This window comes from Mobula hypostoma, chromosome 10, assembly GCF_963921235.1.
Source record: "Mobula hypostoma chromosome 10, sMobHyp1.1, whole genome shotgun sequence".
NCBI classification, from domain to species: Eukaryota; Metazoa; Chordata; class Chondrichthyes; order Myliobatiformes; family Myliobatidae; genus Mobula; species Mobula hypostoma.
This window is the reverse complement of record NC_086106.1, coordinates 80,225,927-80,240,936: the sequence shown is the minus strand read 5'-3', so window position 1 is coordinate 80,240,936 and position 15,010 is coordinate 80,225,927. Positions and strand designations below refer to the sequence as shown.

General features: G+C 40.2%; 1 protein-coding gene across 2 annotated transcripts; it reads right to left on the bottom strand.

Annotated features, from left to right (window-relative positions):
- Window positions 1-12,127, bottom strand: LOC134353347 (centrin-2). 2 transcript variants are annotated; one of them, XM_063061380.1, is made up of 5 exons: window positions 11,987-12,127; window positions 7,964-8,122; window positions 7,341-7,469; window positions 3,671-3,808; window positions 7-2,836 (listed from the first exon to the last, which is right to left on the bottom strand). In XM_063061380.1, the coding sequence occupies exons 1-5, from the start codon at window positions 11,996-11,998 to the stop codon at window positions 2,747-2,749; spliced, it is 528 nt and encodes a 175-aa protein (XP_062917450.1). In that variant the 5' UTR covers window positions 11,999-12,127; the 3' UTR covers window positions 7-2,746. The 2 variants fall into 2 exon arrangements, with proteins under 2 accessions (XP_062917451.1, XP_062917450.1); XM_063061381.1 differs by lacking the exon at window positions 7,964-8,122 and having other exon boundaries at window positions 1-2,836; window positions 11,987-12,113.
- Between the last annotated feature and the right edge of the window lie 2,883 nt (window positions 12,128-15,010).

Genomic DNA, 15,010 nt, shown 5'->3' with positions numbered 1-15,010 from the left:
ATTGAAGTGGTTATCAAACAAATTTGCATCAAGAAATAAGTATATAAGGATCAAGTAGCCAATTGGACTAAGGTATTTATTACAGCAGTTTCCAGAAGTTGCACCAGCCTCCTATCTACGTACTCCTGCCTCTACCTATGCAACTGCAACATGATTAAGTCTAGATCCAAGGAAATTTTCCCTGCCGTTCTCTTGACACTGTACCTTCACTTTGGGGTAACTAATCAATCAAAAGGAGAATTGAAACAAATTACAAAAAGACATCAACAAGTTGGTAATTGAATTTTAATGTAAACACTAGATTTGGTGGGAGACAGATGTCTAGCTATTGTAGAACAAAGATCTTCCAGCAATCGCTAAATATTACTCTTCAGTTAACAAAACTGTAAAGGAAGCAAGCCCAGCTGTCCAGAGAGCTATAATTGAAGAAGTATACAAAATCTATTTCACAAAACTTGACATCACATCTAGAAAATGCCTATGGTCCTGGTAGCCATTTTATAAAAAGGTGATGGAAGCACTGGAAAGGTTTTACAACAATTACAACAAGCTTGTTGGGGTGTGTGCTTCAGGGCAAGATAAACGCTATTTGTTTAAGAAACTGAGTGGTTACCTAATTGAGGTCTATAGTATTGTACTTCGCTGTATGCTGGGAGAAGAATGTCAGCCATGTGATTGGATTTTTCAAAGTGTGGGCATGGATGTCATATTAAGTGCTCTTGATGGTGATTTAACAGAGGTCATGTGTGTTAGCTTCTCTGGTTTCAAAGGTGATATGTTGGTGGTAATTGGTCAGAGACTTCCTCAGTTAGGCTGGGGTTAAATTGGTGGGTTGGTTGGCGGGAAGGGACTGTTGTGTGCTGTATCTCTAAACAAATAACATAAATACTGTACAGCTGGCCTAGTAGAGGACCCCCAGCATGATCAGGAAGGCATCAGGGTGCACTGTCATGTGAATATGTGCAAAGTCTTTAAAAGCCTTCATTATATCTTGATAGTTACCTAAAGAGGAGGTGTTTTTTGATGAGAAAGCTGGAAATTTAGCTGAAAGGCATCATCAAGAAGGTTTTTGCAGGTTTCTACCTTGACAACCAGCATGTTTGGCACACTGGCTACCCCACCAGGTGAAAAGTCTGAAGCACTGGAGCCACAACGAGAAGGAAAACACTCACGACCTCAGAGTCTCTGTGTGTACATTTGTGTTGAATAAAGGGGTATGGTAGGAAGGGGTGTTGACAGCTGAGTAAGATTAATGTTGCTAATTTTAAATCTAGAAGTAGGCATGTTTTGCATGTTTACTGGACCAGTTGGAAATATTCCTGCTCCTTGTGACCCACAGACAATATGTAACCGCAATTCAGAACCTGCCCATCTCATTTTATCTGCCTTGTTTCATGCAGCCATAAACTCAAGAGAGTTTACAGATGCTGGAAATTCACAGCAGCACACACAAATGCTGGAGAAATCCAATGGGCCAGGCAGCATCTATGAAAATGAATAAACGTCTATATTTGGGCTCAGACTCTTCATCAGGACAACCAACCAAATAGGTTAACAAATACTCATCCTCCTTAAAAACTTACAAGTCGATCCATCACCTGACATATTCCTTTACAGCTTCTGTTAAAACTGAAAATGAGCAGGTTTGAGGTTGGCCGGAAACCTTTAAAATGTTTTTGAAAATTTCTTGCCCTATTCAAATGTACTTGTTCTGAGCGTTAAAATTTGGGAGCTTCATGACAATGGCTACACAAGTTCATTGAGTAGTAAAGAAGGTATATGACTTGCCTATACTAGGTGAGGCATCGAGCTTTACAAACCCCTTGCTCGGCTACATCTGCAATATTGCATTTGCCACATTATGGGAAGGGTATTGAGGCTTTAGAGAAGGCATAATAGATGTTTACCAGGATGCTGCCTGGATCATAGGGCATATGCTGTGAGAAGGTATGGATAACCTAGGTTGTTTGTTCTGAAGCAGTGGAGGCTCAAGTGGAGATCTGATAGAGTTTTATGAGATGATGAGAGGCATATGTAGATTAGACAATCAGTCTTGGTTCCCCAGGTCTGAAATGCCTGATACTAGAAGGCAGACATTTAAGGTGAGGGAGTAGGGTAAATTCAATGGAGCAAGTTATTTTAAATACACAGAGAATGGTGGTGGGTGCTTGGAATGTGCTTCCAAGGGTGCTAGTGCAGGCAAATATGATAGGCGCATTGAAGAGGTTCTTAGATAGCAACATGAATATGCAGAGGATGGACGGATGTGGTCAAAAAGGATTATTTAAATTAGGCATTTAATCATTAAAATGAAGTTCAGCACAACATCATTGCGTGAAGGGCCAGTCCTTGTGCTGTACTCTTATGTAAAGTATACTTTTAAAAATTCTGTTTTAACAATATCCATAAGTTTCTTCAAATAACAGACAATTTTACAGAAATGAAAGCTGCTTTTCAAAAATGGTAATGGTATAAAGGTACTTGTTTATTATAGCATAAAATGTAAGCAAAACTCTTAAAATTATTTTTATATACCCTAAAATCAAATCTTCAATATTTTTTCATCTGTGAAATTTACTTAAATAACCCATTTCCTTAAATTGCTTGCAATGGAAAGTCATCTTACATCCAGTACATACATAATTATCTTTATCCAATATCCTGTCCAATAAGCATGCTTTGAATCATACATGAATAAACATGTGACATGCATACAAGAAAAACGCATGCAGCATGCATTCATACATTAGTATAAACTTGTCTTTTTCATTATTCGTAAGAATTCTTGCTCATTCACTTCCCCATCTCCATCTCGATCTGCTTCATCAATCATTTCCTGTGCAGAGAGAGGGAAAAGAGAATTCAAAGTTTAAAGTAATTTTATTATCAAAGTACATATATGTCACCCTATTCAACCCAGAGGCTCATTTTCTTGCAGGCATATTCAATAAATCCAAACAGAATAATAACCATAACAGAATCAATGAAAGACTGCACCAACTTGGCTTGAGAGAGAGAAAGGAAATTATTCAGTTATTGCCAATGGTGCAAGTATAAAACTCTGGTATAAGCTCCTTGGTATAGAACAGGATCCAAGCAAAAAACTTTTCTCTGTGAAAGTGAGGAAGTTTTCTCATGTCTTAAGACTCTCTGGTTTTAATTTTAAGGTCTTAAATTCTTCCACCAGGGGTAAAAGGTTCTCTGTATCAATTTCTTTCAAAATCTGAAGGGCTCATTCAAATCATGACCGAGTATTCTAAAGTTCAGAGTATAAAAGTTTTATGTAAACTCTTTTCATAATCTTAACAGCCTGGTGCATTTCTTCCAAAATCCTAACTAGAAAGTGTAAAAAGGAGCAAAACACTGAAATCCTTCAACTGTTAAAGAGATCGATTAGAAATGTTTCATTCTTTGAGATCAGAAGAAGATATTTAAGTGCATGAAACAAGTAAAGTGACATTTGTCCCAAAGAAACCAGGATATTTGTCATACGTGCATTCTGTCCTTACTCACAGTACAAGAACAGACCAACAAGTTAATCAACTAATTTAATTTTTTATCAGACTTTATTCTCATTGGCCATCATTCTTTCTTGTACACCGTGATCATCTGTTTTACGTCAAGTATGTGACGGATGTCCTAACTTTTATCAAATGTCCAAGAAATTCACCTGTAACTCTTCATCTGTAAGGTTTTCCCCAAGTTCCTTTGCCACACGTTTCAGGTTTTTGAATGAAATTCGTCCAGTTTCATCATCATCAAACAACCTAAAGGCTTTCAGAATTTCCTCCTTTGTATCTTTTTCAGCCTGGAAATGAATAAATGTAAAAATATTCAATTGACAGTTAGGATAAAACCAAAAATAATTGTCATGCATCAGTTAAGGTCTGCAGGTATTGTACTATTACATAAATGCGAAGATTCTGTTCAAGTGGTATTAACAACAAATTCAGTTGCAATTCCACATATTGCAGCAAATTTACTGATATTTGAATGTTAACATAAGCACAGTGTGTCAAAATGTACGCAATTCCAGAGTTAACTGTCCTTTTCTATGTTGCATAATGGTCCATTACTTAATGACTTGGTTAATCAGCCACCTCAGATTACCTGCCAAAGGGTTTCAGCCCGAAATGTCGACTGTACTGTTTTCCTAAATGCTGCCTGGCCTGCTGAGTTCATCCAGCATTTTGTGTGTGTTGCTCGGATTTCCAGCATCTGCAAGATTTTCTCTAGTTTGTGATCAAATTACCTTTTGTAGCTGAGGAGACCAAGTTACCAAGGATACTCAGTATATCCCAAGGACTCATTGATGGATCTGAACGAATACACCATAGCTGTCATGGACTTTATTAAAACAGTTGCAGTTAAGTATGTCCCCACAGAATCATTTACAGTCTCCCCTAACCAGAAGCCCTGGATGAACCATTAGATCCACAATCTGCTGAGGTCCAGATCAAAGACATTCAAGTCTGGTGACCAAGAAAGTTACAGGAGGTCCGGGTACAATTTCCAGACAGCTAACTCACGGGTGAAGTGGCAATTGTGGACTAAACTTGAATCAATGAAGGATGCTCAAAGGCTGTGGCAGGACTTGAATGCTATCACCTCTTATAAAGTAAAATCAAGCAACGTAGGAGACAACAGGGCTTTGCTTCCAGTTGAGCTCAATGCCCTCCATGCTCAGTTTGACTGTCAAAACATGGAGGAACCATTATGAACTCCCACTGCCCCAGAAGATCCTGTGATTTGAGTCTCTGAGGCTGATATGCCAGCAGCCTTCAGGAAGGTAAACCCACAAAATGTATTGGGCCCAGAAAGGGTACCAGGTCAAGTACTAAAGACCTGTACTAATCACCTGGCTGGAGTGTTCACTGTGACCCTTAACATCTCACTTCAGCAGCCTGGGGTACCCATCTGCTTCAAGCAGACTTCACTTCTACTGGTGCCCAAGAAGAACATGGTAACCTGTCTCAATGACTATCGTTAAGTAGCACGTACATCCACAGGGATGAAGTGTTTGGGAGGTCAGCGATAAAAAACCATCAACTTGGAACCACTCCAACTTGCCTACCAGTGCAACAATTACACAGCAGATGCCACCTCATTGGCTCTTTACCCAATCATGGAACATCTGGTCAGCAAAAATGCATACATCAGGAAGCTCTTTATTGACTACAGCTTAGTATTCAATACCATTATCCCCTCAAAACTAATCAATTAGCTTCAAGACCTTGGCCTCAATAACTCCTTGTGCAATTGGATCCTCAATTTCTTCACTTGCTGCCTCCAGTCAGTTTTGATTGGCAACAACATCTCCTCCACAATCTCCATCAACACAGGTGCAGCACAGGATGTGTGCTTAGCCCCCTGCTCTGCTCACTTTACACCTATGACCGCGGGACTGAGCACAGCTCCAATGCCATATTCAAGTTTGATGATGACACCACTGGCTGAATCAAAGGTGGTGATGAATCAGCGTCTCGGAGGGAGGATGAAAAGCTGGCTGAGTGATGTCATAACAACCACCTCTCACTCAATTATAGCAAGAGCAAGGAGCTGATTATTGACAGTTCAGGAGAAGCAAATCAAAGGCCTATGAGCTAGTCCTCATCAGAGAATCAGAGGTGGAGAGAGTCAGCAACTTTAAATTCCTCACGTTATCATTTAGGAGAACCTCCCTGGGCGCAGCACACAAATCCAATTACAAGGAAAGCACAGCAGTGCCTCTACTGCCTTAGGAGCCTGCAATGGTTCAGCAGGACATCTAAAACTTTGACAAACTTCCATAGATGTGTGGTGGAGAGTGTATTGACTGGCTGCATTGCAGCCTGGCACAGGAACAGTAGTGTATACGGCCCAAACCATCACGGGTAACTTGAGCGCATCTAGCTGAAGCATTGTCACAGAAAAGCAGCATGCATCATCAGGGATCCCACCACCTCTTCTCACTGCTGCCATCAGGAAGGTACAGGAGCCTCAGGACTCACATCACCAAGTACAGGAACAGTTATTACTCCTCAACCATCAGGCTCATGAACAAAAGGGGATAACTTCACCCAACTTCACTCACCCCATCAATGACAACCACCCTGACTCATTTTCAAGGAATCTTCATCACCTGTTCTCAATATTTATTGCTTATTTGTTTATTATATTATTTCTTGCTTTCTAAATTTGCAGAGTTTGTTGTCTTTTTCACACTGGTTGAACACCTAAGTTGGTGTGGGCTTCCATTGATTCTGTTATAGTTATTATTTTGTTATGGATTTATTCAGTACACTGCAAGAAAATGAATCTTAGGGTCATATTTTATTTACATTATATATATAAAAATTTACTTTCAACTTTTTAAAGTACAAGGGGTGATTGATAAGTTTGTGGCCTGAGGTAGAAGGAGTCCATTTTAGAAAACCTAGCACATTTATTTTTCAACATAGTCCCCTCCAACATTCACACACTTAGTCCAGTGGTGTTGGGGCATATGGATTCCTTCTTTATAGAAGTCGGCGTCTTGGACCTCCAGAAAGAGGTCCACAGGGGGTGATTGATAAGTTTGTGGCCTACGGTAGAAGGAGATGAGTTATTAACTTCGAACTTTCTGCATAATCACTCAAAGAGTTGAACTGCACGTGCCTGTAACGAGAGCTGTATAACTCATCTCCTTCTACCTTAGGCCACGAACGTATCAATCATCGCTGCTGCGAACCATTTTCTGGAGGTCCAAGACGCCAACTTCTACAAAGAAGGGATCCGTATGCTCCACGACCGCTGGACTAAGTGTGTAAACGTAGGAGGGGATTATGTTGAAAAATAAATGTGCTAGGTTTTCTAAAATTGACTCCTTCTACCTTAGGCTTCAAACTTATCAATCACCCCTCCTCTGTTTAGTTGCTTGCTTTTATTGTTTGCACAATTTGTGGGGTTTTTTCTCTCTGTGCATTGACTGTTTGTTAGTCTTTTTTTTAAATGGGTTCTTTTGGGTTTCTTGTTTTGTGGTTGCCTGTAAGGAGACAAATTTCAAGGTTGCATAATTTATACATACTTTGATAATAATAGTAAATTGAAATTTGAGTATACAGAATTCAGAATAAAGGGAAAGTAAGGGTCATGGAGAATAGGCACCTGAGAGTAGTTGAGGCTAAAATCTAATCAGTCATTATTTTACTGGTTGGAAGAGGTTTCAGGGCTAAAAGACCTGCTCCTGCTTCTTTCTGTAGGTTCTCATATTTGCTAAAGCGAAATCCAAATTTACAGATCGGACTTTAATTCTTTCTTGTCACGGAAGTGTTTTCTTTTTAGGAAGGATACAATAAAGCTTTCTTCGTGTTATAAGTTACCATTTTTTGTGTGATTGCAGCCAAAAATTCATTAAAGTCAATCTTCCCAGTGCCTTCCTTATCGATTTCTGCAATCATCTTCTTTATTTCTTCTTTCTTGGGTTCGAATCCTAAAGCTCTCATTGCAACCTGGAAAATAAATTGGAACAAAAGTCAGTTATTTGTTGTAGTGGAATGAACAGTGCAAAACAATTAGGTGATAGTTGTTTCTTCTCAATCAGCTAAGTGGATTAAATCAAAAATTGAACCTTAATGCTTCTTTGAAAATTTGACACAGTAACAAAAAAAAATGCAGCTTCGTGTTTATGGGAAAGTTACAGGGCACTGTGTAGAAAAAGAATAGATGTTGCAGTTTTAGTATATTATTGGTGACACTTTCAGGTCAGCAATATATCTTACATGTGCTTCATTGTATTCACCATTAATATTACATCTGCATATTTAAACTGCATTTTTCAATAACAAACCCAGACTTGCTACAGTGATTCACAGGGTGACTAGATGCATCACTGCATAATGTTCAGCTATACAAGGGAAACATGGAAAACAATGACCCGCCAAAGGAAACAAGAAATGATAATTTCTGGACTAAAGAACCAACTGAAGCAGATTTGGAAATATACCTTTAGTTCTTTTACGTCAATAGATCCAATACCATCTGTGTCAAACAAATCAAATGCTTCTCTTATTTCCTGCTTTTGATCTTCAGAAATTTCTGGTTTTGGTCCAGGCTTCTTCCGCTGAACTGTTGCACTCAAAGGAGTTTTTTTATACACAGGGGTCTGCAACATTGCAATGTTATGTCTTTTAAATTAGAAAAATATTTTTAATCAATGCTTTTCAAGGCAAGCAAATATTTCTGTGAATATCATGAACTGACATTCATAAACTTCATTTCATATAAGACAAACATCCCATGCACCACAAACAAAAAATTGGATACAGGGAGATTAAGTGAGACAATGAGAAGCTCAGTTCAGTGTGGGATTTTAAAGGAAAGTCTTAAAGAAGGATTGAAGAAGTGGGAGTGGATGATTCTGGTACATTGATAGCTCATGAATGGTGGAGCAATGGTGAATAGAGTGTCTAGAACAGAGAGACACCGGTCTGGAGGAAGCCACGTATTTAAAAACAAAGATGATAGTTTCAGATGTGAAGCTGTCTCTGTGGAATGGGGCGTTGGGGAGGTGGTTGTGGGGGTCTAAGTAGCTGGAATCAAAGAGTGTGACATCTTTTACAGAAACAAAGAAGTGAAGGCATTTTTCAGCCCTTAACTTTTTTCTATCAATTCCCTCTCACTCCATTCACCACAGTGTGGAGTTTTACCTACACCAGTTACGTTCTTGTACATGCCTGTTATCCATATAGTCACAAAGAAAGGAGCTGTGACATAATCCTTGCATGATCCTTGATTTAGGGATATTGTTACTAAAATAGAAAATAGGCTCTTCTAGCCTACAGTAAACTTCTACTCATTTCATGTGAAGCACAGAAATGAATGCATGAATTCTCTAACAAATACTTAACTGGCAATATTTATCCTTTTATTATAAAAAGTATCATGAAAATAATTGTCTATAAAATGACCTGAAAGAGACAAGTAACATAAGAAACAAGCTAAGTTTAAGCAAACAAGACAAAATTAAGCAGCACAGTGATGGTGATAATGTACGTCTAAGGCCTGTGTCATGTAACATCTGTCACGGCCAATGAAAATATGAAAGACAAACAAAAATTTCTGGAAACAAAGCAGATCAGGTTGCACTGTGGAAACAGAATTGGAGTTGATGCTTAGGGATGACGAACGTTCATCGACCTTTGGACAACTCTAATGACCTTGTGCTGCCTGGGTGGAGTTTGTGTGTTCTTTCCCTGACCACATTAACTTCTTCTGGGTGCTCTGGTCTCCTTCAGCATTTAATAAAAACCATGCAAAGCAATAAGTTTAAACTGTCCCTGGTGTGCATGAGTGAGTGATAGAGTCAAGAAGGAGATGAAGGAAGTGTGGAGGGAATAAAACAGGATTAGTGAAAATGGGTGTTTGAATATCCAAAGAGTCCTGTTCCTGTGCTCTATCATTCTATGTCTATATTAAACTGTGTGGTAAAACTTTCAAAGACAGTTCACACAACTTCTCTACAAAAAAAAATGGATATCACATCATAAAAGATGAAATTCTCTTGATTAATTGTGACTAAATCCAGCGCTAAGTAACAGTACATTTGTCTCCTAAAATTACAGAAGAAACAGAATAAATGATAAAGGTTTGTTAGTGTTGCATCTTGGTCCTTAAATAAAACATATCTGCAATGTAACACACTCAATGTAATACACTGGATAAATTGATAGGTGTTCAAGAATAAATTACATTGTGGGTAAACACTAGGAAATCTGCAAATGCTGGAAATTCAGGCAACGCACACAAAAAAATGCTGGTGAATGCAGCAGGCCAGTCAGCATCTATAGGAAGAGGTACAGTTGACATTTCGGGCCAAGACCCTTCGTCAGGACTAACAAAAATTAGAGATAGTAAGAGATTTGAAAGTGGGAGGGGGAGGGGGAGATCTGAAATGATAGGAGAAGACAGGAGGGGGACGGATGGAGCTGAGAGCTGGAAAGTTGATTGGCAAAAGGGATACCAGGCTGGAGAAGGGAGAGGATCATGGGACGGGAAGCCTAGGGAGAAAGAAAGGGGGAGGGGAGCCCAAAGGATGGAGAGCAGGGAAGGAGTTATAGTGAGAGGGACAGAGGGAGAAAAAAAGGGGAAAAAATAATAATAAATACATAACAGATGGGGTACGAAGGGGAGGAGGGGCATCAGCGGAAGTTAGAGAAGTCAATGTTCATGCCATCAGGTTGGCATTCACGTCCCATTCTGATATGTCTATCCACGGCCTCCTCTACTTTCAAGATGAAGCCACATTCAGGTTCGAGGAACAACACCTTATATTCCATCTGGGTAGCCTCCAACCTGATGGCATGAACATTGACTTCTCTAACTTTCGTTAATGCCCCTTGTTCCCTTCGTACCCCATCCCTTATTTATTTTTTCCCCTTTTTTCTCCCTCCGTCCCTCTCACTATAACTCCTTGCCTGGTCTCCATCCTCTGGGCTCCCCTTCCCCTTTCTTTCTCCCTCGGCCTCCTGTCCCATGATCCTCTCCCTTCCCCAACCTTGTATCCTTTTTGCCAACCAACTTTCCATCTCTTAGCTCCATCCCTCCCCCTCCTGTCTTCTCCTATCATTTCGGATCTCCCCCTCCCACTTTCAAATCTCTTCTTTCAGTTAGTCCTGACAAAGGGTCTTGGCTGGAAATATTGTCTGTACTTCTTCTTATAAATGCTGCCTGGCCTGCTGCATTCACCAGCATTTTTTTGTGTGCGTTGCCTGAATTTCCAGCATTTGCAGATTTCCTAGTGTTTACCCACAATGTAATTTATTCTTGAACACCTATCAATTTATCCAGTGTACCATTTATCCACAAATAAATATGCTACCCCTCTTAAATTATTTGGACAATGAAAGAAATATGGCACAATAAATATACCTGAAGAATATATGCTCGCTGTGTTACTGATTAACTTCCAATAATAGTTAGCTATCAAACTCTTGGTACATATTTAGCCTAATCCTATAAATGACTGCCGCAAAGTTCGATATTTATATGAAATAAAAGCAAAGAAATACTGAAGATACTCAACGCCTCAATCAGTTAGCTGAAAGAGAAACAGTGGTAACACTTCTCGTCCATAGCCTTTCATCAAAGCAAAGAGATTCTGAAGGATTATCATATACCCTGAACATTAATTATTTTTCATTTTTTTTTACAGGTGCTGACTTATCTGCTGAGACCCCATACATCTCCAGAAACTGTGGGAGTTTTTGTTTTGATTTTCAATCTGTATTAATATGATTACTAGAGGCTCTCCTTTGGGGTGAGATGTTTAATCGTCCCTACATGTTTCTTATTGGTTGAGACAAGGGTCCCGTAACATTCAAAGAATAAGGGCAGATATCCTTGTCAACGTTAAGTCCCTGAACAAACGATTAACCATTTTCTTTCCCGGTATTGTTCAGTGGCGTGTCTACGCTTCGTCTGGTAAGCCGAGACTCTCACAGCAATTCAACCAGTGTGGGGCCATGCCGCTGCCAATAGCAGATCAGTAGTTTAACTGTTACTTATTTTATGTGAGATGATTTCAATGTCAGTGAACTGTTCTGTGCAACAATAAATTCTATTAGCATATCAGCTTAAAACTTTCTACCTGCCCATTTTTCCTCAACATGTCTATGTGCTGAGGGTGAGTGGGTGGGGGGAGAAGGAAATGCAGAATCATATTCAAGGACCTTCTAGCTAATATTAAATTGGCTCGGATGCTTGCATTGATCCAGTGTTTGTCTTTTTTAATACTCAATATTCACCTCCTCCCGCCGCCCGAAAATTGTGCAGTTTCCGTTATCATCTCTTGATTTACAGTTTTCATGAAAATCCTCCATTCTCAGTCTCAACACCATTCTCCCTTTCTATTATTCACCTGCTACCGCTGCCAGGTGTCCAGTGACCCCCTGACAGAAGGCTTCGGCCGTCCTCTCAATGCAGTGATACACGCGGGCTAAAACACAGGAGCAGAAAGGCCGCCACTCACCTTTGCAGCCATTTCGCACCCTCTAAGCAGTGTATTGAGAATTAGATTCCAACGCCTGCGAGGGCGGTCGTTTCATCGACACCACAACTAAAGCGAACCACCATAACAACCGCTCCGCCAATCACAGTACAGTAATTCCGGCAGCCGCTCTGTACTTCCACCAATAGAATGGCACGCAGACGCCAATCATCTACGTCGACGGCAAGTTGTCAAAAGTGTTTGCCAATCACATCCCACATTCCGCCTCTGACAGCATCCGATGATGCTGATTGGCTGAAATCTCCCCTCATCTCAGCCTGGTTGGCCAGATGCAGCCAATTAATAACTCCAACTCCAACTCCAACTTCAGCTATCGTTTTAAAGGCGATATTAAAACTGATGATGAAAAGAGAAAAAAAAAGGTATACGGAACTTTGCAGAGAGCACAGCTAAAACAATAGAATGTGATAAGATGGGTAAAAGCAGTATGGTGTTTCACAATAATCTCTTCACTTGTCACACCAGCTTGTTAGAACTTTTTTTTTGCTTTTAGATTTCTTGACCTGGCTAATTATTTGCTTCAGATAACTTCACATCTCTGCCTGTACCAATCGCCTATCTGTGATATTGGTTCACAATTCCACCCCCCCCCCCCCACCACCACCTTCTTCCTCTGAAAATGAAGGACAAGTTCAGTTTGACATTTGACATATTAGCCATGTTTTCCTGCTCTGCATTTTACATTGTCTCTACATTGTCTTCTCATTCTCTAACTGCTCCTGTTGACTCATTGATCAGATGACCCTGTTTATAGCTTATCAGCTGGTCATGATCAGCCTGGTTTTAGTATCAGAGATTTCCCCATCTCCCTGAGGTATAATATACTTATTTTATCTTCACCAGTTCAGAAGAATAATCATTAATTTAAAACATTAGTTCTGTTCCTCTTCCCACGAATGTGACCTGACTTGATATTTTGATTTGTTTTTGCAGTTTGAATAGATTGATTCCAATTGTTATAATTTGAGACAGTAATTCTAATGTTTCAAAATATTAACAAAAGGTTGTGAGACATCCTAGGATCATTGAATCTCATAGGAGACCAAGTTGGCCTATTGCATCCATGCCTGTTAAAAACAAAACCTGTCTAGCCTAATCTTATAGCATTTGGTCTTTAGCTTTAGCGGGACATGGCTCTTCAGATTAAATTACAAATACTTCTTATGAGATGAGAATTTGTCAGGCAATGATTTTTCAGGCTCTGAGAGTTAAGAACCTTCCTAATCTCACATTGTGGTGGATATTTACTGCCCAGGGGGCATTTTTCTTTTTTGCCAAGGTCAGCTTTCTAAACACTAGCAGCTGACACTTCTAAACATAAGACCATAAGACATAGGAGCAGAATTAGGCAATTTGGCCTATCGAGTCTGCTCTGCCATTCAATCATGGTTGATCCTTTTTCCCGTCCTCAGCGCCACTCCCCAGCCTTCTCCCCGTAACCTCTGATACCATCCAATCAAGAACCTATTAAGCTCTGCCTCAAATACACCCAATGACATGCCCCCCCCCAACAGTTTCCTGTGGTAAAAAAAATTCCGCAAATTCAGCACCCTCTGGCTAAAGAAATTTCTCTGCATCTCTATTTCGAATGGATGCCCCTCTATCCTGAGGCTGTGCCCTCTTGTCCTAGCCTCTCCCAACAATGGGAAATATCTTTTCCACATCTACTCTGTCTCGGCCTTTCAACATTCAGAAAGTTTCAATGAGATCCCCCTCTCATCCTTCTAAATTTCAGCATGTACAGATTCAGAGCTATCAATCGTTCCTCGTGTCATAAGCCTTTCATTCTCAGAATCATCCTTGTGAACCTCCTCTGGATCCTCTCCAATGCCAGCACATCTTTTCTTAGATGATGAACCCGAAACTGTTCGCAATACTCAAGGTGAGGCCTCACCAGTGCCTTATAAAGCCTCAGCATTACATCCCTGCTCTTGTTTTCTACACCTCTTGAAATGAATGCTAACATTGCATTTACCCTCCTCAACATTAACTCTACCTGAAAGTTAACCTTTAGGGTGTTCTGCACAAGGACTCCCAAGTCCCTTTGCATCTCAGATTTTTGGATTTTCTCCCCGTTTAGAAGATAGTCTGCACATTTATTTTTACTACCAAAGTGCATGACCATGCATTTTCTAACATTTTATTTCATTTGCCACATTCTTGCCCATTCTCCTAATCTGTCTAAGTCCTTCTGCAGCCTACCTGTTTCCTCAACACTACCTGCCCCTCCACCAATCTTCATATCATCTGCAAACTTGGCAACAAAGCCACCTATTCCATCATCAAAATCATTGACATACGGCATAAAAAGCAGTCCCAACGCTGACCCCCGCGGAACACCACTAGTCACCGGCAGCCAACCAGAAATGGATCCTTTTATTCCCACTCGCTGCCTCCTACCAATCAGCCAATGCTCTAACCATGCCAGTAACTTTCCTGTAATACCGTGGGCTCTTAGCTTGATAAGCAGCCTCACGTGTGGCACCTTGTCAAAAGCCTTCTGAACATCCTTATACAACATCTATTGCCTCACATTTATCTATCCTACTTGTAATTTCCTCAAGGAATTTGAAAAGGTTCATCAAGCAAGATTTTCCCTGAAGGAAACCGTGCTGACACTGTCCTCTCTTGTTCTGTGTCACCAAGTACTTCATAACCTTATTCTTAGCAGTTGAATCCAACATTTTCCCAACCACTGAGGTCAGGCCAACTGGTTTATAATTTCCTTTCTGCTGCCTTCCTCCTTTCTTAAGGAGTGGAGTAACATTTTCAATTTTCCAATCCTCCAGCACCATGCCAGAGCCCAATGATTTTTGAACGATCATTATTAATGCCTCCACAGTCTCTTAGACGCTAATTTTTTCAGAACCCTAGGGTGCAGTTCATTTGGTCCAGATGGCTTATGTACCCTTGGGTCTTTCAGCTTTGAGCACCTTCTCCCTTTTAATAGTAACTACACTCACTTCTCTTCCCTCACACCCTTCA

Excerpts from the sequence above, each read along its gene's own strand:
- LOC134353347 (XM_063061380.1), bottom strand. Across the intron at positions 7,470-7,963 it reads TTGACGTAAAAGAACTAAAG|GTTGCAATGAGAGCTTTAGG; the intron begins GTATATTTCCAA and ends TTTATTTTCCAG. Across the intron at positions 3,809-7,340 it reads CTGCAATCACACAAAAAATG|GCTGAAAAAGATACAAAGGA; the intron begins GTAACTTATAAC and ends ATTCATTTCCAG.